At 58.8% G+C, this 22,334-nt stretch overlaps 1 protein-coding gene across 1 annotated transcript in view; it reads right to left on the reverse strand.

Moving 5' to 3' along the window:
- Positions 1-1,724: 1,724 nt before the first annotated feature.
- The window catches only part of Fbln1 (fibulin 1), a 59,832-nt gene continuing 39,222 nt past the window's right edge, over positions 1,725-22,334 (reverse strand). The window contains exons 15-17 of the mRNA XM_063243849.1: positions 15,797-15,939; positions 13,989-14,120; positions 1,725-2,457 (exon numbers count right to left, since the gene is read on the reverse strand). Coding sequence (XP_063099919.1) covers positions 2,318-2,457; positions 13,989-14,120; positions 15,797-15,939 — 415 coding nt within the window. The 3' untranslated portion in view covers positions 1,725-2,317. The remainder of the gene's footprint in view (positions 2,458-13,988; positions 14,121-15,796; positions 15,940-22,334) is intronic.

Consider the following 22,334-nt stretch of genomic DNA (forward strand, 5'->3'; position numbering starts at 1 on the left):
AGCCAACAAGGAGCAACAGGAAACATAAGGGATTAATGTGCTGCCTCATCACACACCTGTCTGCCGAGTTGCGCAGGGATGATGAAGAAATGGAGACGCAGGACGGGAAGACACCAGCCTCCCTCCCTCCGCGGTGGCACCAATTCCCGTGCCCTTCAAGGCTGAGGACACAGAGCTCCCGCACGTGTGCGGCACTTCGCAGCCTGCAAGCGCTCCTGTCCTTACAATCTCCAGGGCGCCTCGGTGCCATCGAGAGCCTGCTGTCTCCACTCCGAGATGCACCAACTGAGGCTCAAACACAAGCAGCGTACGGCCAGGCCTCGGGCCCTTCCGACTCTCTGCTTCTCAACCTAGCAGGGCCGCGGGACCCTGGGATTGAAGGTCTTGCTCAGGAACATTCCTGACGGGCTGTTCTGGGTCACATGCTCACCCGAGAGCCAATCAACACCAGGAGGCCTCTGATTGGCTGTTTTCAGTCACACGTTCATCTATGCGCCAATCAACACCAAGATGCTTGACTCTGTCCACCAATGACAGCTCCCATTGTAACTCCTACTGAGAATGATTTCCAGAGAGGCTCAGACTGCCCGAGAGACACGCCTGGAAGTCATGGAGATGCCACAGCCCAGTGAGCTACCTAACAGGGCAGATGTGGGACATGCCCTAGGTGGGCCTGTGCCCGGGAGTTTGTGTTCCCCGAAGTTCACACTAGAAACTGAACCCCCAGACTCATATCCTAATCGGATGTGGAGATGGGGTCTTTGCGAGGTGGCCAGGGTCCACTCAGGTTGCAAGGACAGAGTCTCTGGGATGCCATTAGTGGTTTTGTAAGAAGAGAAAGACATGAGGCTGGCACACTTGCTCTGTGTCACCATGTGATGTCCCCTGCCACACTGCAGAGGCTGAGCAGATGTAGGGACCATGCTCTTGGACTTTTTGGCCTCTAGAACTATGAGCCAAATAATTCCTATTATTCATAAATTACCGGGACTTAGGTATTTTATTACAGCAACAAAACAAGACAGCACGGCATTGGAAATGTGGGTAGAAGTTTTTCCAATACACAAGTTGGGTACAAAGGGCTTTGAGATGGCTTTTGGGGGAGATTCCCAATCCCTTGCTATTGGAGGACTGAGCTAGCAGAAGCCCATATGTATTTTTTTCCTCCTTTCTTTCCTTTTCTTATTTTATTATGGTTTATATCTAGGACACAGCCCCCCAGCTTCATGAGTGCATGGGCGGGGCTTTTCAGAGCTGACCGCATCCAGGGTGTGTGGCAGTGAGGTTAAGGGAACAGATGACCGAGGCCCCGCCCTGGGTGTGAAAAGTTGGCAGTTTGCATAGAAAAAAAGGGGAAAACAAGGCAGTCGCAACTGCTGCTGCTGCTTTTTGCTACCAAGACACGGACTCTCTCCTCGGCCATGCGGCTCCGCTTTAAACTGAATCTCCTACAACTGTGAGCTGAAACACACCTCCCCCCCTTTCACTTGGTATCAGGTATTTTGCCTCAGCAGCAAGAAAAGTAACAGGCTTTTTTTTCTTTTTTTTGAGACAGGGCCGCAGTCCGTAGTTCAGGCTGGCTTTGAACTCACTGTGTAGCCCCAACTCGTCTCACACTCATGGCAACCCTCCTGCCTCAGCCGTCCCAGGACCGGGACAGCAAGTTTACACCACCGTGCCTGGCTAGGAACCCGTTCTCAAAAGACTCCCCTGCACAGGCCATCTGGAGATCACAAAGCTGTTTATTTTTCACCTGTAGAAAAAGTGGGTACAGGGTGCACAGGAGCCCCGTCAGCCTTGGTGTGCACACTGGGCCCACACCCAGCCCAGTGGTCCATGTCTTTCCCACGAGAGTGTCCTGCCTGGTAGGAGCGGCTTCTGGGGAGATTGGGGTGGACCTGTGTGTGCTCCCATTCAGCAGCCCTGTACTTGGATATGTGTACCTGACTGGCAAAAAAAATATTAAAATAAGAAATTTCATGTAATCAGGGCAAGAACTGGCCTTTGCTTGGCATCTGGACGCCTGGCTGCCCCTCTGAAATTGTCTCTTTGCTTGGTCCCGTGGGTAAGGCCCACCTCACAGGCAGAAGGGAGTAACATTTAGCTTTTGCATTAAAAAATAAGCAAGGTTTTCAACCAAACAGCTGAGCAACTGAACGCATTATTTACACATCAGAGACGTGAGATGGATGGACCCTGGCTCAGTGTGTACCCCTGGCCTAACGCTACAAACCAATGCATGATGTGAAGCTGCAGACAGGTACAGAGCAGAGCTCCACTGCGGCAGGTGGACCTGGGGGTGCCCTTGGGGGCGCCCTCAGAACCAGTACTCAGAGACAAAGATGTGGACGTTGATGACGTTTCGGTGGGAGACCACACCCCCGACCACGTAGTTCATCTCCAGCTTTAGCACTGCGTGGAATGGGCCCACGATGGGCCGCACTTGGCGCACGACACCTGGGGAGAGAGCAGAAGAGGGGCAGAGGGTGAGCAAGGACCCGGCCATGTGGACATCGGGGACTGATTTCCCCCAGGCACCTCAGGGGCGGGAGCACATGGGGACTGACATGGTAGGGGCACGGCCTGGCCAGGTGCCTGAAACCCCAGCATACCACCTCCTTCCAAGTAGTCGCTCTGGGCTCTGCGCACACCTCTTGGGGACCGCTGAGGGGGAGCTCACGGCTTCCTGTCATCACGCAGTGTGCACAGCAGGGAAGCAGGGAGGGCTGCAGGGCCCAGGCCAGTGCCCAACCTCGCAAGGCCCGAGTTTCTGCTGTGCTGCCCACTACGTGGCAGGAGACCTGGCACGGAGCAGATGCTCTGTAGATCCCTGCCAGGCCTTACACCTCCCCAGGGATAAGTGAAGCCGTGATCCTTCCTCGTGGGAGCTAAGGATCGCAGGGGTCCTGGATTCCTTCTCCAAGCCGGGTGGCCCTGATTCCCTGTAGGCACATCCTGTGCCTTCTGCCGGTGCCCAGCACAGCACCTGGCATAGCATTGGCTCCAGTGTGTGCAGCTGACCTCCCTGCTCAGAGATTCACCCTCAGTAGGCACCAGGACCCATCCATAGTGTCACAGGGACAACTGATGGAGCCCTGGTTTCAAAGCTGGTGGTGCTGAGGATCAAGGATCCCAGGCCAATCTCTGCAAGTGGGACTCACCCATCCACCAATCAGCTGATCCATTCATCTGCCCATCCACCAATCAACTCACCCATCCACCCACCAATCAACTCATCCACTCATCTACCCACCCACCAATCAACTGAGACATTCATCTACCCACCAATCAATTTGTCCATCCAGTCACTCAACTAATTGACTCATCCATCCGTTTTTCCATCTTCCCGTCCATTTACCCAGTAGAGGCTACACTGCACAGGTAGCTTTAAGAGAGATTCTAAGAGGAAAGGATAAGTTGGCCCAAGAAAGCAAGGATACGTGCAAAGCCCAGAGGCGTGAGAGTTCAGACAGGCAGGGGGTGATGGGTGGTAAAGGCTGCCCAGGGACCTCACCTCGTGGGCCTCGTGGAAATGGGGCCTGTGTGGCTTTCTCCCCACGCCGGGCTCCACACCCCTCTTATCTTTTGCTAATTTCCCACTGCAGGAAAGCAGGGGAGGAGAGGAGGCAGGAAGCATTCACCCAGATGGGTTTGACAGACGCTGCAAAGCCCACCGAGGGTCCACCCCATCCACCCACTTGACCCTGTGGTATGTGCTTGGCCCCTTCAGGTACAGGCCCGGGGGCCAGCTGGACGCCGAGGCATGCAGTCTTCCCCAGGTTTCGTTTTGACGCAATCACATGGTGCCTGGTCTTCGGGCTGCAACGCTGCCCCGTGTCCGCAGCAGCCTCCCGTTTGGGTCTGCACTACACTCGTGTCTGTCTCCTTGTGCTCCGCCAGGCCGTGGGCGGACAGGTGGCAGGCGTTCAGCTGTGATTCCTGGATGGGCAGAAGACAAAGCTCTGTCCTGAAGGGAAGGGGAGCCACAGAAGGCCAGAATGGGGGCAGGACAAAGATGGGAGCATTCCCGCCACGGCTGGCTGGGGCGTTCACCTTCCCATCTTTCCGAGGGCTCCAGGGGACAGAGGACACACTTAGGCTGTGTTAATCTTCCGGGTCCTTGACCTTGGCATTTCTGCTCGGGGTCCAGACACGGCTGGTGTTCCTCGGCATGCCTATGCCGATTACAGATGCAATTAAGCCTTTTCTCCGCTTTGAAAAATGCAGGTCCCCTCGGGTGTGCTCTTCATGTCTCGGCTCTGGTTTGAAACTGCAGCTGATGCGCTGAGGATTCGGGGTCCTGAGTGCGAAGCCTGCCGCTCCCTCCTGGAGGAGAAAATGCTGACGCCTGGCGTCTGCGGTTCCCACATCTAGCCCTAAAGCCGCCACTCGCTTCTACCACTTGAGTGCAAGACGGTAAAAACCAGCTCGAGACGCTGATCTGCAGAGGCCAGGCCCTGAGAAGAGAACGCGGACCTGCTCCATCTGAACCCGCATGAGGAGCCTTCTCTCGGCCCAGAGCACCGTCTTGCCTGCAGCTCCTGTATCCCTGGTTCTCAGGATGTGTGTGTAGGTCTTTAGGCCGAGGCTCAGTGTGACACACTCCATGCGTGGTTGGTGCATGAATGGATGAACTAAAGATTCCAGGAAGAAGCAGTTTGTAAAGCTGAAAATGATTGCACATGAATGGAAGGCCGGGCAACCACAGCCGACGGCCAAAGCCGGTGAGACTTCAGATGCTGACCTCTCGGAAGGAGAACAGGCCACAAAAGAAGGCCAGGCCTCGGGGTCCTGACTTGGTGGCCACTCTGGGCCACCAGCTGTGGGAGGGAGCGAGGTGAAGTGGGACGAGGGGCTCAGAGGGCCCCACGAGTTCTCGTCTGTCACACACATGGCCGGCACTGGAGAGAAGTCAACAGCGAAGGTCCCACAGCGGGGCAGGAGAGTCCTGAGCAGGCCACATCCACCAAGGCAAGGGGCAAGGTCACGGCGGAGAAGGGATGCCGAGCCCGGGTTGAGAGGACACCTTTTCTGAAGTGCCCGGGACAGTGCTCCGGGTCTGGGCATATTTGCACTTACATGAGCAGCTGTATTGCAGACAGCGCCAGGTGAACAGGAAATTCATTTAGGCTCCCAGCACCTGCGCACATGGCCTGGAGGTAATTTCTCTCCTGTTTTTCATGATTTTGTGCATGAAGCGAAGTTTCACGGTGTGGGATTTCCCACTCGTGTGCCCTCCATATTTAAAAACTTTACAATCTTGGAGCATCTGGGGTGTTTGGATTCTGGATCAGGGCTGCTCGTCTTGACCCCTCAAAGCAACACACTAGGGTGGAGATGGGCTGCGCTGCCCGGGGAAGGGGCCGAGGCTGAAGGCCCGCCCTGCGTGCTCCGTCTCACATGCTCCCCACGCCACGCACCCTCATTCCCTCGCAGAGAATAGCACGTCTTGTGTGTCAAGCTAACAGGGTGGTGGACCCCACTCCAGCGGGGACTGACCTTCTACTTGCTGTCACCTCTGTGTGTGACGTGTCAGGAAAGACACTTCCAGAACGCACAGCCCTGAGCCGACTCACAAACCCACAGCAATACAGCAGGAAGGAGCCGAGAACCCGAGTAATCACGGCTGAAGGACGCGCTCTGGACCTCTGCCTGCCCGAGAAGTGGCTGGGAAGGAAGGAGGTGTCCAGGCTGCGTGCTTAAAATACCAAGTGTCACTCAACACATCGCAGCACAACTCAGCGCCCAGGTTTCTTGATTATTATACTTTCCCCACCCCAGGCCTCCCGGGAGGCCGTGCAGACGCTTCGGAGGGGACAGCTGCCCCCAGCCCAGTGCAAACGCAGCAGTGCCCATGGCTCTGGCAGCTCCCACGCCCTCCACCCCTTTCATGCTCACCAGCCAGGGGGAGGAGACGGGGCCACAGTGGAGGGGGCTGAGCTGGGCAGCACTGGGCCGGGCCCGGGTGTGAGAGTCCAGGCAGGGGAGTTGGGCGCCTTCATCTTCCCCCTGGGGTCGCACAGAGGCGTGAAGAGATGTCCCCTTTCTTTCTGTCCTGAGCAGCACCAAGAACGGGTCCTTTCACGAGGACAGGAAACACCTCCGCTGGCCGAAGCAAGGCCAGCTCCTCCAGCGTCCCTCTTCCCAGCTGGTGTCCCACAGGGGCGCTTCTGGCACAGGCAAGGGACACAGAACCCACAGCCATCCACCACGGCTTAGTAGGTGCCTACTTTGCGGACTGTGCGCACACTGGCGTAGGACACAGAGGCGACAACTCTGAGACGTCAGGATTGGACCAGGCTGGGCACCAAACTCCAGCCACTCCAGGTCACCCAGGACGGTCACACCGGCAGGAACTCAGGTCTGGTCCCTGTGTGCCACGCAGCAGGCTCCTAAGTCACAGCACTGCCCTGAACCCCGCCCCCATGCCTCAGTTTCCTCCCTGGCAAGCCTCCTGGGGGGTTGGCACCAGACCCCCACCCTGCTTCTACTGCTGTTTGGCTGAAGCACTTTGTTTAAAAACAAGAATAACTTAGGAAGGTGGCTGGTGATATCAAAGGCTTTGCAAAGGTGCCTCACCGCAGCAGGAGCGGCCAGCAAGTCACCCTGAGGGACAGGGACCATCCAGGAGGAGCTCAGGAGCCCCGGGGAGCCCCCGGAGTCATAAGTTGGGGGCTGGTCCTGCAGCTGGTTCTGGGGAGCAGTCAGACGGGCTTGGTGACCTGCTAGTGGGTACCTGGTCATGCGTGTGTGCGTGGAGAAACAGACCCAGGAGAACAGCATCCTGCAGTGCTTTTCCCCACCTGCTACCTCGGAAACGGGTCACCCAGTCAGCGGCAGCTCGGCCTCGGGAGACCTCCGTGTCCTCCCAGCCTGACAGCATCAGCGCAGCTGCCCTGTGCCAGACGCTGTGTCCTCTGGGCTTCCAGCTCCCCCGGCCCCTCTGCGGCCAGCTCCTCCCGTCTCCCGGACTGCTCTCCTGGCCCCGTCCTCTCTCCGGGTGAGCACTGTGGGACTTCCACTGTGTGGAAGCGTCTCAGCCTCACCCAGGCCAGCCAGCATCTGCGTGGCGCCTCCCAGGCTCAAAGCGGCCTCACCCCCTCCTCCAAACCTTCCCCTGGCACCTCTCCCTGTCTCGGCCTCCTGGCTACCTGTGCCTGCACATCTGACCATGAGCAGAACCCACCACCACGTCCCTCCGTTCCCGACTCTTTCTCCTGGTCCTGCCTGGGCTAAGCCAGTGTCATCCCGGCCTGGGTGCCCATTGTCACCACTCATCCAGCTTGGCCCCTACAAGCACCAGGGCAATTCACTCCTTGTCTTGAAACTTTTCCTGGCTCCCACCTGCTGCCCAGTGGAAAAGCCAGAGGCAGAGGTGTGGAATTTCAATGGCGTTAAGACCCTAACCCTCACTACTCCCTCCCTGCCCCAGGGCCTTTGCATGTGCTGTCCCTGCATCTGAAATAAAATGTGTCTTATTCAGGGACCCACATCTGCCTGTCTTGATTCCTGCACATCTCTTAGAGTGGCCCTGACTGGGGCACACGTTGTTAGCGGCAGGTGAAGAGTTCCTGGCTCATCCAGGCGCTGATGAAGCAAGGAGAAGGCCAGGAATATTGAACAGGGGTCATGGAAGGTGTCTGGGAGGAAGTGACAGCTGACCTGGGCTTTGTAGGATGAATAGGAGTATATCAAGAGGAAGAAGGGACCATCTTGGCCAAAGGTAGGGAGAGGAGAGAATCTGTGGCACATCTCTCCAGAGCCTTGGTGCAGCTGGGTAGGCCGGGTAGAGCAGGGGGCAGAGGAAGGGAGCAGAGAGACAGATGTGGGGCTAGGGTGAGACCGGGGCACTTAGCCTTAGCCCAGAAGCCCCCTCCCTGGCTCCAGTGCTGGGTCCGGGGTGCCAGAGATGCAGCAGCAACCAGGACAGACAGATGTAGTCCCGGCCTCCCGGACTGTTCCAGAGGGCGGGAGCAGGGCAGGCAGCGGGGCAGGGAGCGGGGCAGGTCGGGGCCATGGAGTCCACACAGCGGCCACCACTATAAGCACCAGGCAGAGACAGCTGCGGGCACCCGAGCGGCCTTGTCCGCCTGGGCTCTGCCTCCAGCCCCAGCACAATCAGGATGCCACATCCTGCCCTGTCCCTGTCCCACTGCACAGCTGGTTTCTGCCCAGCCACAAGTCCCCCAGACTCGGACCTGTGGCCGCGGGGACCCAGCAGCGTGAGCCAGGGTAGCTTCCGGGACCCACCAGCCAGAAAGTCTCCCAGCCTGAGCCTGGGGCCCAGCGAGTTCCTCCTCCCCTGCCCCCCTCCAGCTGGGCCATCGCCGCCCCCGGCCCTGGCAGCACCTCGAGGGTAGAGCCGCATCACCTGTCAGGCTCCAGGGTGGCAGCAGGGGACAGGAGCTGCACCACAAGGCCCTGTGCAGAGGGACAGGCACCTCCCATATCCTGCATGGCCAGGGCCGGGCCAGGATGGGTCAGGTCCCAGAGGGCGGTGTCCTCATGGTCCTCCCTGGGGCCCCAGTCACCGGCTCCATCCAGCTCCCTACAGAGACGGGACCCACACGGTCACAGTGGAGGGGTGACGTCTGTGACCCTGGGGCGGAGGACGCCCTGGGGTCCTCCAGGGAGTGCCAGCTGCCACCCAGTACAGCCCCTCTGCTCCAGGGGACCCTCTCTGTCCCTTGCTCCTCCCAGGGACCCTGCAGCAGGGCCCTCCTCGTCCCGGCCTCCAGGGGGAGCCAGGCCTGGCCCACCCCGGGCCTCAGAGGCCAGCACTTGGCAGCTGGCCAGGGCGCAGCCTGGGGTGACAGGGCTGTGCCTCCCGGAGAAGAGAAGGCGCCTAATCCTGGGATTTGCCGTGAAAGCGGGACAGGCCTGTCACTCAGCGGTGGGCAGGGGCGGCTGCGCTGCTGTCTTTAGGCAGAATTTCTGAGTGTCACTCGTGATGCGTGCGGAGCCGGGCCAAGCTGGCCCAGTCAGTCTGCGGTCAGCAGTGCCTGTTTAACCCCTTAGGCGGGGCGGTGGGGACCCTGCCAGCGGGGACCTTCGGGTTTGGAGGTGCACGACACGGTCAGCTGTCCGTGCAGCCCTGCCCCACACCACCCCTCTGTCCTTCTGAGACTCCGACGGGGAAGCAGACAGCACCCGAAAACAGGCACCTGGAGTTGCAGGCGCTGGGGCAGGAAGCCAGGGAGGCGGGGAGCAGCTTCCGGGAGGCGGGTTTGTAGCCGGAGGTGTGTTTGCTGCACTGCCCACGGCCCTGTCACTGCGCCTATACCGGCTCGTGTTTGGGCTCTGCGTGGTCGAGCCCTCCTCCTGCAGTTCGGAGGTCATTTGTTCTTTGTTTCCTCTTCTTCCTCTTCCTCTCCCCCAGTACTGGGGAGTAAACCAGGGGCTTCCGCACTGAGCTGCCCGCCTGGTCCTTTTCATTTTTATTTTGAGAGGGTCTCATTAAGTCATTCAGTTGCCCTGGCTGGCTTGGACCTTTGATCTTCCTGCCTCAGCCTCCCAGGGCGGGGTTACAGCTGGTGTCGACTTTGAATATACAAAGACTTCCTCTTGCTGGCAGGGCTGAGTCACCTGGGCCTCAGTTTCCAGCTCTCTGGCCCATCCAGTTTCCTACCAGACATAGCCACCCCCTGGGGACCACAGCCAGGGACAGTCCACGGCCACCTCCAGAGGGACCCCAAGGACTGGCGCCACCACTAAGGCTCCATGGGGAAGCCACTCACTCTGGCACAGCCTGAACAGCGTGGGAAGCCTCCTATCCCTGGTGACCCCACAGGTGCGGCCCTGCTCCCTGGGGCTGCCAGGAGGAACCCGATCCTGCTCTGCTTGGGTTTTGCTCCCTGTGTCCTCTGTGTCCCTCCTGACCACACCCCTACAACCCCGTGTCCTGACCAGCTGAGACAGAGTCAGGGCGCTCAGACTGCCAAGTGCCCTCCCCTCCAGCCCTGGCCGCAGACGCCACCGTGGGCCAGCTCCGAGGGGGCTGCCACGTAAGTCAGGTCCCTCTCACGCTAACGGGACTCTGTAATTAGGGTGCCGCTCCCTAAAGCTCACAAGGCAGCCACCTCGAAGGGAAGCTGACCCGTCCTTCAGGCCACTCACTGGCCCTCCCTGCCTGGCGGCTGGCTGGTTCCCAGGGTGCCCTGCAGCAGCTGTGCCCAGGAACTGCCAGGAGGCTTCGGTGCTCGAGGAGGGCAGAGAACATATCGCCAGCCTGCCCGGGCTCACAGATCTGGCTCACTGATCGTGGGACCCTAGGCCAGGCCCCCTGCTTTGTTACTGGCATTTGAATCCAAGGCTTTCACATTGACCTAGGTGTCCGGTCCTTTCTAAAAAATATTATCATTTTAAGAAGAATCTTGCTCAGTCCCTAAATTGCCCAGGCTGGGTTTGAACGTGTAACCCTCCTGCCTCAGCCTTCCGCAGTGCTGGAATCTCAGGTGTGCACCACCCTGTGGGCTAGGCACGTGTGTTTTCCTCCATACATGATGCCAGCCCAGGAGCTAATGCCTGTCACTTGTGACAGGACTCCTGAGAATTCCCAGGGTGGCACCAGGAAACTCCAGAGCAAGCAGAATCCTAATCCATCCCCAGGCCTGGGGAGCCTTGGACTGTGGGTATGGGGTCCTGCCTTGATACCCAGGGACATTCTCTGTCCATGCAGCTGGACGATGCGACACCACACACACTCAAATACTCGCCCATCCCACGCACACCCACAGCCGGCTGAATCAGCCCGCAGGGCTCGCCCAGAAATGAGTGTGCAAAACCACTGGGCCTGTGTCTTCATGCTGCCTGTCGTGAGAGCCCATTTCCAGCTGGTGTTGACCCCACCTGGCCCCCGACACACCCAGCACCTGCCACCTAGGAAAGAGCTGGGCCCAGGGCCCCTAGAGACTTGGGCCCCGACAGCTTAGGGGGTGAGGATGGGAAGCAGGTGGCAGGTGGACTCTGGGCAGCAGCCGGTAGGGCTTGGCCCAGGACCCTGCCCCTTCCCAGGCATGGCAGCATTCTGACCCTCTCCCAACCTCATGGACAGATGCCAGCAGTGTGGACCCCAGCTGGTACAGACCAGAGGTCAGCAGGGCATCACGTTGGCCTCCCAGGGACAGAAGCCTGGGAGTGGGCGGCCCAGGTCTAACTGAGGTCCTTGCACATCCCCAGCTATGTGGCCACGGTGCCCGGCTCTGGTGTCCCTCCTCTAAGATGCGTCTGCTGACGTGCGGTTGTCAGTGGGTGGCATCCCGGCTGGCCTGAAAAGCTCTGAGATCACCTGACTAGTAGCACAGCCCCAGAGCCCCAGTGCTGTGGGCCTTGGGCAAAATCAGCCTGGTGCTTGTGGCTACCCAGGGCACGGCCCAGAGCGACGGGGGTTCAGTGAGCACGGGTGCCCTGGAGCCTCCCAGGCCGGCTGGGGCGCAGCCGGCACCACCCCAGCAGCCTTCCCTCCCACTGCGCTCAAGTCGGTGCCTGACGTGAGCTCCGTGATGCCCAGCACGAGCCTGACGCAAACACACCCGGCTCCGCAGTTTTCAGCTACGGTCACTTCATTCCAGTCCTTCCTTTGGCCAAGACACAGACTCAGGGCTCCTCCCGGGCAGGTTTTCAAGGACGGTGTGGCCATAGGAACATGGGGAGACTGTGCCCAAAGGGTGGGAAGCCAGGAGGGCTCAAGCCCGTGCCCAGGGCCACTTCGTACTGGGCTCGGGTCCAGAGAGAGAAGCCTCCATGGCCGCGTGGACAGGGCTGGGGCCGTGGGAGCAGGCAGGAGGAGGAGAGGCAGCCGGGTGATGTCCCAAGCCACCGTTCAGAGAGGAAACGGCCAGAAACGCACAGCCTGGGCCCCTTTTTATAAAACCTGCCCCGTCTGGTCTACAGCTCCACTGGGAGAGGACTCGGGGAAGGGATGGGCCAACTGTGGACACCCAGGAGAGGAAGGGGCTCACCTGTAGGCACCAGCACCACACCCGGGCAGCGCAGAATTACAAAGACCAGGGCATCATGACCTTCTGTAGTGGGGGTGACCCACACGCCACTCCCAGGGACAGCATCTATGGTCACCGCCTCTCACACCCTGGGGGCTCCATGGCCTGCTGTGCCCTTGAGTTGCTGGGAGAAGATCCTCACTCTGGGCCTCGGTTTCCCTATCTACAAGAAGTAACAGCCATGGTCTCCAGGACATGTCAGGATTTTCTGCCCCAGGGGACAGGAAGCTGAGGAACAGAAGTTTCCAGGGTGCAGTCCTGCCCGGGGTGCAGCTGTGGGCTGTCATGCTGGGCCTGGGCCTGGCCTCGGCCTCCTGAATGGAAGGATTTCTCACCCTTGGAAGGTTTAGCTGGGAAAGGAAGGTGCAATGCAAAAATAGCAAGGGACCTGGCCCCGAGAGAGCCGGGGACAGAGGCCGAGGTACCCCGCGTGCCCACCCGTTTCATGGTGTCCTCTCGTGGGCTGCTGGAGGTTTGTGTATCTCCGTGTGCAAGGCTGGCCCAGGGCCAGGTGCGTACAGATGGGCCGGGAAGGGTTCGGGAAGTGGAAGGATGAAGAAGCAGATTGGAAGACCCTGGGGTTCCCAGCTCCTGAGGTTCTCGGGGCTGGGAGCCACCCCAGGGTCAGGGCCAGTCACAGCCACACCACAGGCCAGGCCCGGGGCAGGCGCACAGTGGCTTCTGCAGCCAGCGGGGCAGGACAAACCCTCAGCGCTTCCCGTACCCTCCACCCTCACCCACACCCCTTTCTCTCAGCTCTGATCGAACAGTAGGGGAAACTGAGGCCCAGCGTGGGTCCCCACTCACGGGCAAGCAGCAAGTTTTATGGCTGCTGGCACCTGAACGTGTGCCCTCCCCTGGGATCCCAGCGAGAGCTGCTGAACCATTAATTGTAATTAACGAATTATTCCTGCTGCCAACTAGCGGAGGAGGTAGCTGGCGGCCGGGAGCCCCCAAATGACTCACCCATGTTTACAACATGCAAACCCATTTAAGAGCTTGTAAAGTCGCTATAAATGGCTCTTTGGCAGCAAGGGAATAACGATCCCCTTTCTCCAGCTGCCAGTGTAACAACCGTCGAGTTCGGGCTGTCAGGGGCGGAGGCTCTGAGGTCCAACAGCGCCCCCTGGAGGCCGTGTCCCAGATGGCTCTGCCGGGGCTGAGCAGACGCCAGGGTGCAGGGCATGGTACAGCCCGCTGCCCGGGACTCAGGGCGGACACGCCGAGGCCCAAGGAGCACAGGGACGGTCCCTGCGGCTCCGCTGCTTTGGAAGTGTTCAAAGTATAAATCAAAGTCCAGAGTGGTACATGACACTGTTTTCTTTGCCCTGGAGTAAAAATTCTTTAGATGGTGACGGCCGAGGTGAGGCGCTGTGAAAGAAGCCAGCCTGCAGGGCATGGCAGGCACAGTGGCATTACGGATGCAGGTCACGCTGCAAGCCAGGGAGGCGCCTGTCACCGCTGCCAGCTGCCACTGGGGTTTAGCGTCCCCCCGCCCTCACCTCTGGTCCCTGTGCCTGGCCCTTCCCTCCTTCCTCTTCACCCACGTCCTCTGCACAGAGATGCCCTTTCACTGTCTCCTTCCCGCCACCTCTGTGTGCCTGCGACACCGAATCTCCAGGGAGGCCGGGGTCCTCTTGCCATCCATGACACACGGGAAAGGGCGGTGACCCACTTGGGGTCACATGGCAATCACGGTGGGTCTGTGGCCGAGACTACAGCTCGGGGTCCTCGGCTCCTCCCCTGCACCCCACCCCCACTACAAGAAGGAAACTGATCCTGGGGACAGCGGGGGCAGACACAGGGACGGCCTCTCAAATCACACCTGTGGGTGTGGGCGGGTCTAACCCACCGCACTCACGCTGGAGAGACTGAGGCCGCCCGCGTTCACACAGTGCCAGGCGGACCCGATCCCTGATCGAATCTGGGAAGGGGGCTCGGACCCTGCAGCATAAGCCTGGGCGCGGTGGCAGCAGAGGGGACACTCACCCACGGTCATGCCGTCCGTGTAGCGTTTGATGATGTCAAAGGAGTCCCGAAGGTTCCCCTCGGTGATGTCGAAGATGATGTCAGCCTGGTTGGCGGGGTAGAGCGGCGTGACGGCCCGCAGGAAGATGATCTCTGCCGGGAGGCCGGGCACGCAGTGAGGACCCGGCCCAGGGTGGAAGGGTCCTTCCCATGAGCCCAGTGACGCAGGTGGGGCAGGGAGGGGACCAGGGCATCACGGTGTAGCCCACCCCTGGCTTAGCAGGGGAAACAGGTCTGGAAAGATCTGGGGATCCTCCCTGAGGTCAGAGCCAGCGGGCAGCTGAGCCTGCACTGAGAAGCTGCTAGAGCTTAGTTATGAATATTTTTGAAGCTGGGGGGACAGTGTGGGGCCAAGGACCCGGCTCCCCTGACCCCAAGACGTGGACCAGCCCAGCCCCATCTCAGCAGGCGGAGCTGGAGCATCGAACTGCCCTGCTCTGGTTGCCTCGGGGCCCATATTCCACCCTGGCTCGGGGCCGTTTTGGGGGAGATGTCCCTGGGCCTCAGTTTCTTCATCTGTAAAGAGAAGGAGGCACCTGGTTGGCTGGTCTTTCAGTGCTAAAGGTCAGGCTCTGGATGTCCTGGGCCCGAGACACTAAAAGGTGTCTCTGTGTGTGCCCAACTTCCTGTGGGTGACCAGCTGCCACGCCAGCCCTGGCTGGAGAGGCCACAGAGCCGGCCGTTGGGGGTTTGGGAAGGATTTGCTGCGGTCTCCTAGAACCTCATGGCTCTGCACAAGGCAAACACCGTCAGGGATTCCTTCCAGCCTGAGCCGTGGCCGTGGGGAGATTCTGGGCTCTTCCTTCTCTGCAGGGAGGAATAAGCCAGTGGGAGGGAGCCGGGCTGGGACTGCCGTGTCCTGGGGGTCCCTACTGTTCTCTCCTCCACTGCCGGGTTTGTCCTCAACTGCAGTCTCTGCTGTGGCCCCTCAGCCTGACATTTGGGGTTCGGGGCTGCTGAGTGGCCTGGTGATGGAGAGCTCCTCTGAAGGCCAGAGAGGGGACCTCAGAGCAGAAGAGGGTGGCCAGGGACCACCCTGCAAGGCACTCAGCTGTACACCCCAGTGGTGAGGTGCATGGAGTGGGGCTCCAGCCACATCGTGGATGCTGCAGTCCTGCCCTGGGAAGCGTGTAGCAACAGCACATCTACACAGCCTGCCAGGAGCTCCTCGGGAGAGCCAGGCTACGGACCGTGTACTGCAGGCACCCTGCTTCCAGGCCCCAGGCCCCTGCATGAAGTTTCATCGTGCAAATTCCAGCAGCCACAACCTTTCAAGGACCCCTCAAAGCCGTGGGTGGAGCCCCAACTCCAAGCCCAGGCTCTTGCCCACCTTTCCAACCCAGCCCTCGCCAAGCGGCCGTACTCTGCCAGAACAAGGTGGCTTGATCCTCCTGTGCCCACCCCACCCCACTCACCTGTGGACCTCAACAGCTTGGGAACCTCTTCCCTCCTCCCCTTTCACAGGATCACCCTCCACACTCAATTGCCACCACAAATGTTACTTCCTCCCAGAACCCCGCCATGACTCTCCAGCGCTTTGCGTGAACAAGCACTGGGCGGCTTTGCAAGGGCTGAGGGCTGGGGCGAGGTGGCCAGGCACCGTGTGGCCTGTGTCCACGGAGTCGCCCACCAGGGAAAGGTCCGCCTTCAGCCCCTAACCGCACCTGGCAAGGAAGCGCTCCTGCAGGTCATGCCCACAGCTTGAGCAGAGAGCAGGCTCCCTGGCAGGAGTGGGGGTGGCCCCGGAGCCCCCACTCCCGGCTGCTCACCTTCAGGGCGGGAGAACTCTCGGAAGGTGGGCAGCGAGACGACCGTGTGGGAGATGGTGTGGACCGGGTCCCGAATGCAGGCCATGTCCCCAGGGCGGCAGGACTTGATGCAGCGCACGGTGTCCGTCTTTTCCTGGCGGAGCCTGCAGGGAGCCACAGTGCGTGAGGTGGAGGTGGGGACATGGCCGGGGACAGCAGTAGGTGCCCAGGCTGGGAAGCCTTTGGTCCTTACACAGCGCCACTGGGGCACAGCGCGACCCCTGCAGCTCGGTCGCTCTGCAAGGACACCGCATGGCCCTTCCTGTGCTGGGCAAGTGGGTTGAATGACTGGGTTAGGCAGCTCTAGTGCCTGGCGCTCAGTCGGTCCGGCTGGCAGAGCTCCAAGCTGTGCCCACCCACAGCACAAATCTCCCTTTCAGGGCACTCATGGACTCCAGGGCATGACCAGCCTTCCTCCGCTCCACCCGTGACCCCAGCGTGCGCCCACGGCCGCCGCTGCCTGGCTCCTCTCAAGCTTTATCGCACAGTTCACGTGTCTACACCATCATGCTCCAAATGGCTCATCTGCTACAGCGCCGGCTCCTTGGGGCTGGACGGGCCCCTGCGGTCTGAACTGGACTGACAGCGTCTCGTGGTGCAGCTCTGCACCCTCCCTGCCTGACCCCTGCATACTGGCCACCTGTCAAGACACAGGCTCTCCCTCCCCTCCGGGAAGAGGAGGGTGCTCATCCACGGGGACCCCCAATCCTGGTGTCCTCCCGTGCCGCCTGTGCTAACTCCCTGGGGCTTGGGAAATGCTGCCGGGCTCTTATCTTCCAGTTTCTAGGCTAGGAAACTTTGGCAAAGAGGCGCCTCCCTCTATGGGCTCCTGCCGTGTGGTTCCCAGGAGACACTGTTCACTGTGGTCACATTTTCAGGGCAGGGAACCACCAAGGTCTTGTTTGCTCCTAATGAGCTTTCTTGTGTGTGTGTGTGTGTGTGTGTGTGTGTGTGTGTGTGTGTGTGAATGACCATTTCGGGTCACAGTCTGGATACAAGGGCTGCTGAGTGCTGGAAACAGTCCTTGTTTCCAGGCCTCTTTGGTAGATATTTTAGAGATAAAATACATCATGAGTTCATGGTGATGTTTCCAATTCAAAACAAAGGTGACTTGGTTTTTGTTTGATGGTGAAATGGTTTTTAACTTAATCTTTTCCATGTCATGAAGAAATTATCTTTGCTCCCCATTACAATCCTGGCTCTCTGGCACACAGGGGCTGACAGGGCACCCCATAATTACTTAGTTTACCCCACACATCACACCCAGGAGTCTCATAAGAACAACACGGAAGTGACCATCACCCGCCAGGCCTGCCGGTGCACACACCTGTCACCTCAGCACTCCAGAGGCTGAGGCAGGAGGGCCGCTGCAGGACTGAGGCCAGCCTGGGCTACACAGTGAGATTAAAGTCAGCCTGAACTGGGGACTGGGGATTTAGCTCAGCGGCATAAGTGCCTGCCTTGCAAGCAGGCAGTCGTGAGTTCGATCTCTGGTACCAATAAAAAGGAAAAAGCCAAAAAAAAAAAAAAAAAAAAAAAGTCAGCCTGAACTGCATAGTGAGGCTCAGTCTCAAAAAAACAGAAGATTAGATTAAATTAAATTAAAGTATCATCACTAACATCACAAAAGTTTCCTGGATACATTTCACTCAACACTGAATAGCATCATCTGCGCTACCCAGCAGCCTGCACCTCACCTTCCTTCCTAGTTACTGAGCTGTAATCCACCGAGGGCCTCTGCTCAGTGCTGCATGTCCAAAATAGCTGTGCCTTCTACATAAGTCAGTTTGCTGGGTGTAGGATCACTGGCTTAGGTTTTTGTTTTTTGTTTTATTTTTTTGTTTTTTTTTTTGAGTATTCTAAGTATGTTATATCATTTTCTTTTGGCAGAGGGCACTGTCAGAAAGTCTGATAGCAACGTTTTTCCTTTAAAGCCATTCACTATTTTTTGCCTAAATGTCCATAATCTGTCCTCTTGCCTTTCTTAAAAGTCCAGTATTTTATAGGATATGTCTTGGTGTTCTCAGATCTCTCTCTCATTCTCTCTCTCTCTCTCTCTCTCTCTCTCTCTCTCTCTCTGTGTGTGTGTGTGTGTGTGTGTGTGTGTGTGTGTGGTGTGTTTTGAGACAGGGTTAGGCAACATAACTCAGGCTGAGCTTGTGTTCATGGTGACCCTCCTGCCTCAGCTTCCTGAGTGCTGGGGTTACGGGTGTGCTTCACCTCTCCTGGCCTTTGTGTTTTGTGGTGGACTCTTGCAATAGGAATTTTCCAGTCTCACTCTTCCTGCTGTTGCTGTTAAGGGAACTTTTCCCGAGTTGTCATTTACAGTTCCTGGCACCTCTCCCCGCCTGTGACTTGGGTGCCCTCTTCAGAGAGGTCGTAATCTGTATGATGGGTCTGCTTTGCGTATTTTGAATAATCATCATCATCTTCTTCTTCTTCTTTCATCTCTTTTGTTATTTCTATTTTAATTTTAAAAATAGTGTCTTGGGGCTGGGGATTTAGCTCAGCGGCATAAGCGCCTGCCTGGCAAGCGGAGGTCATGAGTTTGACCCCCAGCATAAAATAAAATAAAATAAAATTCTTTCGACTTCTATTTTCTTAAGGTTACCAACTTTTATGTCCTGCTCGTACACTTTTTTTGTTGCTGTTCCAGGGATCAAACTCACAACCTCTGGGGGAAGCTAGCTGAGCTAACCCTCCGGCCCCTGCTAGGATATTTGTATTTCTGAAATGGTTTGAGTCTGTTATATTATCTCATTTTTCAGGGTTTTGCACCAGGAGTTGAACTCCCCACCCTCGCTGGCCAGGCAGGTGCTGCCCGCTGAGCTGAATCTGGGCTGTTTTTCTTAACCCTCACTTATGTTTCGCTGCACATGCTGATTGGTAAACAGTTGGGTTTGTTTCCAGATAGACCAGCGGAGCGCGATCTGGCTGCCGGCGTCTTTCCTCACGCAGAGGCCCGTTCTGCCCTTTAGTCTTCCTTCCCTGTAACAGTTCTGAGCGCTGACTTGCAGGAGCTGCTATCACAGAACAGCACGGCTGGACTGGGCTGGGCTTAGAGGGCCACTTGTGCTGTCCTCGGTTCAGGAGCCCGGAAGCCCAGGGTGACGCTGTGGGTAGGGCTGGCTTGGAGCCCCTGCCCGGCCTGCCTCTCTTGCCCTTCTCCGCCTCTCAGTGTGTTTCCCATGGTCCCCCGAGTTCTCTTCGGGTAACGCCTCCGCCGGGCCGGAAGGGAGCCCTCAGGGACCTCACTTCTGAGCCTGCCCTTCCTCTCCCCGGGCCTGATCTCTGCCCAGGGTCACAGCCAGCTGTACTGGGGGCAGGGTGTCCGCAACACTGCTGTGTGTGGGGTCAGGATCCAGAGAGCCGCAAAAACCAGCCCCACAGCATCTCCCAGGGTCCAGGCTGCCCAGTTCGCACAGCATTTCCAGTCTCTTAGCTTGGCTCTGCCACCCTGTCCTCCCTGCTCTGGCCTGGGCGGGGACAGGGGTGGCAGCATGGGGCCTGGTACCCAGAGATGACCATCCAGCCCCGGGAATGCTCCCCTCTTCCTGCCCACAGCACTCGGGCTGGAGCATGGGTCCCAGACCAGGCTGCAGGGGCCTGGACACCAGCTGGACGGTACAGCAGTGGGATTCGTGGCCAGGCACTGGACCTCCACATGCGTCCGCGTCCTGGCTGCACAGTACCGGGACAGGTCCTTGCCCCCAAGGCCGCTTCGAGGACCCAACAAGCTGAATGCTTGGGGTGGCGTCTGCCCGCACGGACAGCTTAGCAATGTCGGCTGTCAGGGCTGCCGCTATCACTGCGGTCCAGGCTCCACTGTTTTGCTGTTGTTTGTACCAGGAATCAAATGCACTGTTATTATCTTTCTGTTTCTTTCTGCCTCAGGGGCCATGACCCTGACTGCACCCAGACTTTCACAACCTGCACCCCTCCGTTAAACGAGAGCCCCAGAGGCACCGGCGACTTTCCGGTCAGGGAGACACCGACGAGCGCACCCTGGCCATGGCTGGACACCCCATCCCCTGCCTCGGGTGTTATTTCAGGGGACCTGCAGGGGGCAGGCTGGAGACCGTGAAGGTGGCCTGTTGGCGCGAGCCGGTCAGTGGCATCCAGTAGGCTGTGGGACAGAACAGTGCATCCGAGCCACTGGGATTGTGTCCCCCTCACGCACAAGAAACCCGACGGTGCCGGCCTTCAGGCTAGCCGGGAACAGAACAGGCCACCAAAGAGGCAGGCAGTGCCGGGAACATGGGCAAGATGAAGTGAGCTGAGCCCTGGGGTGGTGCTGGGAGGGGATTCCGCGGCTGTGTAGGCACCGGCTGCCCCTGTGGCCGCCGAGGGCCCCTCCCCACCTTAGCAATCAGCCCACAGAAGCAGACGTGCTGCTCCCGGCCCGAATGACCAGAACCATGACGGTGGAAGATCAAACAGAACAACGGGGCACCAGAAGAGGATATACTGGACCTAAGCCTTGAAGATGCTATCCATGCACCCAGCCGTCCACCCAGGCAACTGTGTATCCCTCTACGCATCGTCTGCCCAGCCACTCAGACACCCATTAGCCACCAACCCATCCGTCCGCCCATCATCCATCCATCCATTCATCTACCAACCTATTCATCCGTCCACTCATCACCACCAACCCATCCATTTATGCATCCATCCATCCAGCTATCTGCTGAGCTCCCTTTCAGGTCGAACATTCCAAAGGCACTGAAGATCCGGAAATTTGCCCCACACAATCTTTGCCCTCAAAAAACTCACAGTCCGGTGCAGAGACAAGAAACAGTCACAGACAATGAACAAAGCAAACACTCTGGAGGAGGAGGCCCGCAGCCAGGGAGCCCAGTCAGTGGCAGCGTCCTTGGGGCCAAGGACTGTGGTGCCAAGTTTGCAGGGACAGCAGCACCGTGCAGGTTGGCGGGGCACACACCAGACCCAGGAAGACACAGTCAAGGGAAGGCAGGCCACCCTGGGGGAACACACAGCGGACGGGGCAAGTGGGGATGAGAGCCAGCAGGCTCTGGAGGACGGGGCAGTTGTGACAGCTGGGCCTAGAGCAGCCCTCGCACTGGACCTCGGAGGCCGGAGGCCAGGCCTGAGCGCACACAGTCGGACACAGAGCGGTGGCTGGCCAATGACTCCCGGGGCCCCGCGCACCCCACCCAAAGCCCTCTTGTGGCTTTGTCCGAAACAGCAGCCATGAGCCGACGTGGACAGGGTCCTGCCCTTGCCGCATGTGGCTGGAGGAGCTGGGGACTGGCCCAGAAGGAGACAGACCTGGGCTGCCCTCACGGAGCTTACTGGACCCCGAGGGCATAGGGCCTGCAGCCCAGGGCCGCACTACAGTGCTCAGTGTTTGGAGAAAGACAAGGTGAGGACAGCCTGGGGGGTCGGCAAGGCCCTGCAGGGCCCTGGGGCGGCCTGAGCCCCAAGGCTCATGTGTGGAGGGTCAGTCCTCACTGAGGTATCCAGGGTGGGGGTGTGACCCAACTACTGTGCCTGCAGGGGGAGCTCCACAGGGGACTGGGGTCACAGTTCACCAGGGCGGCACCCCAGTCCTAAATCCTGGCAGCTTCCAGGGAGGAGGGGGAGACCAGGGAGACACAGATGTAACATGCATGCTGCCTGTCTCCTGCCTTATGACGCTCCACACCACGGGGTCACTACCACCACCAGACTCGGTCCTTTGACCTCCAGATGACAAGCCAAAAAAGCCTCTTTTCCTTATCAAGGTTCCCGTGTTCAGGAGGTTCATTATAGTAAAGAAACTGGACCAAAACAGCCTCCTAACAGAAGGGACTCTTCAGCAGCATTCAGGCCAAGGTATAAAGTACATGCAAAGGCCCTGAGGTCACAAAGAGCTGGGCAGTATGGCTGGAAGTAAATAAGCCAGGCAAGGACAGAGGTCAGCCTGAAGATGGCCTGCAAGGACAAAATTATGCACAGCCCTGAGGTACACTGAGGATCTGGGGACCCAGCCTAATGCAAGGGAAGCCACAAATTTTAGGCAGAGGTTTGAAAGATCACTGTAGCTGCCAACAGAGCCACAGAGCCACGGAGGGTGGAGGGTCAAGGTCTTGGCCAGCTGAGGTGGGCTGTGGGGTTGGTACCCGGGCTTGGGGAACGCCATCTCTGAGGGTCCACTGGGAAGACACCTGCTGGCAGCCCCAGGGGCCACGTGAAGGCTCCAGTCCCATGTATGTGGCCTCTGTCCCTGGCTGGCACGGCCCTGGGACCCGCCCCCCCTAGGCGACTGACCCCACTGAGATGAGGGCTGCTCCCAAGCGGCAGCATGGGGCCAGGGCTTCTCCAGAAGCTCGGTCTGTGACTCTCCTAACTCAGACATCAACTAGGCCAAGCCCTCCCACTTCTCGGGGCCTCAGTTTCCACATCTGAAAAAGCAGGGGCACTGGGCCGCTCTGGTCACTTGTCTCTTTTGGGTTCAACGTACAACACCCAGGACAGAGGTCACTAGCCACGAGCTGCT

This window comes from Cavia porcellus, unplaced genomic scaffold, assembly GCF_034190915.1.
Source record: "Cavia porcellus strain 051 isolate PalLab524CR breed Dunkin Hartley unplaced genomic scaffold, mCavPor4.1 scaffold_40, whole genome shotgun sequence".
NCBI lineage: Eukaryota > Metazoa > Chordata > Mammalia > Rodentia > Caviidae > Cavia > Cavia porcellus.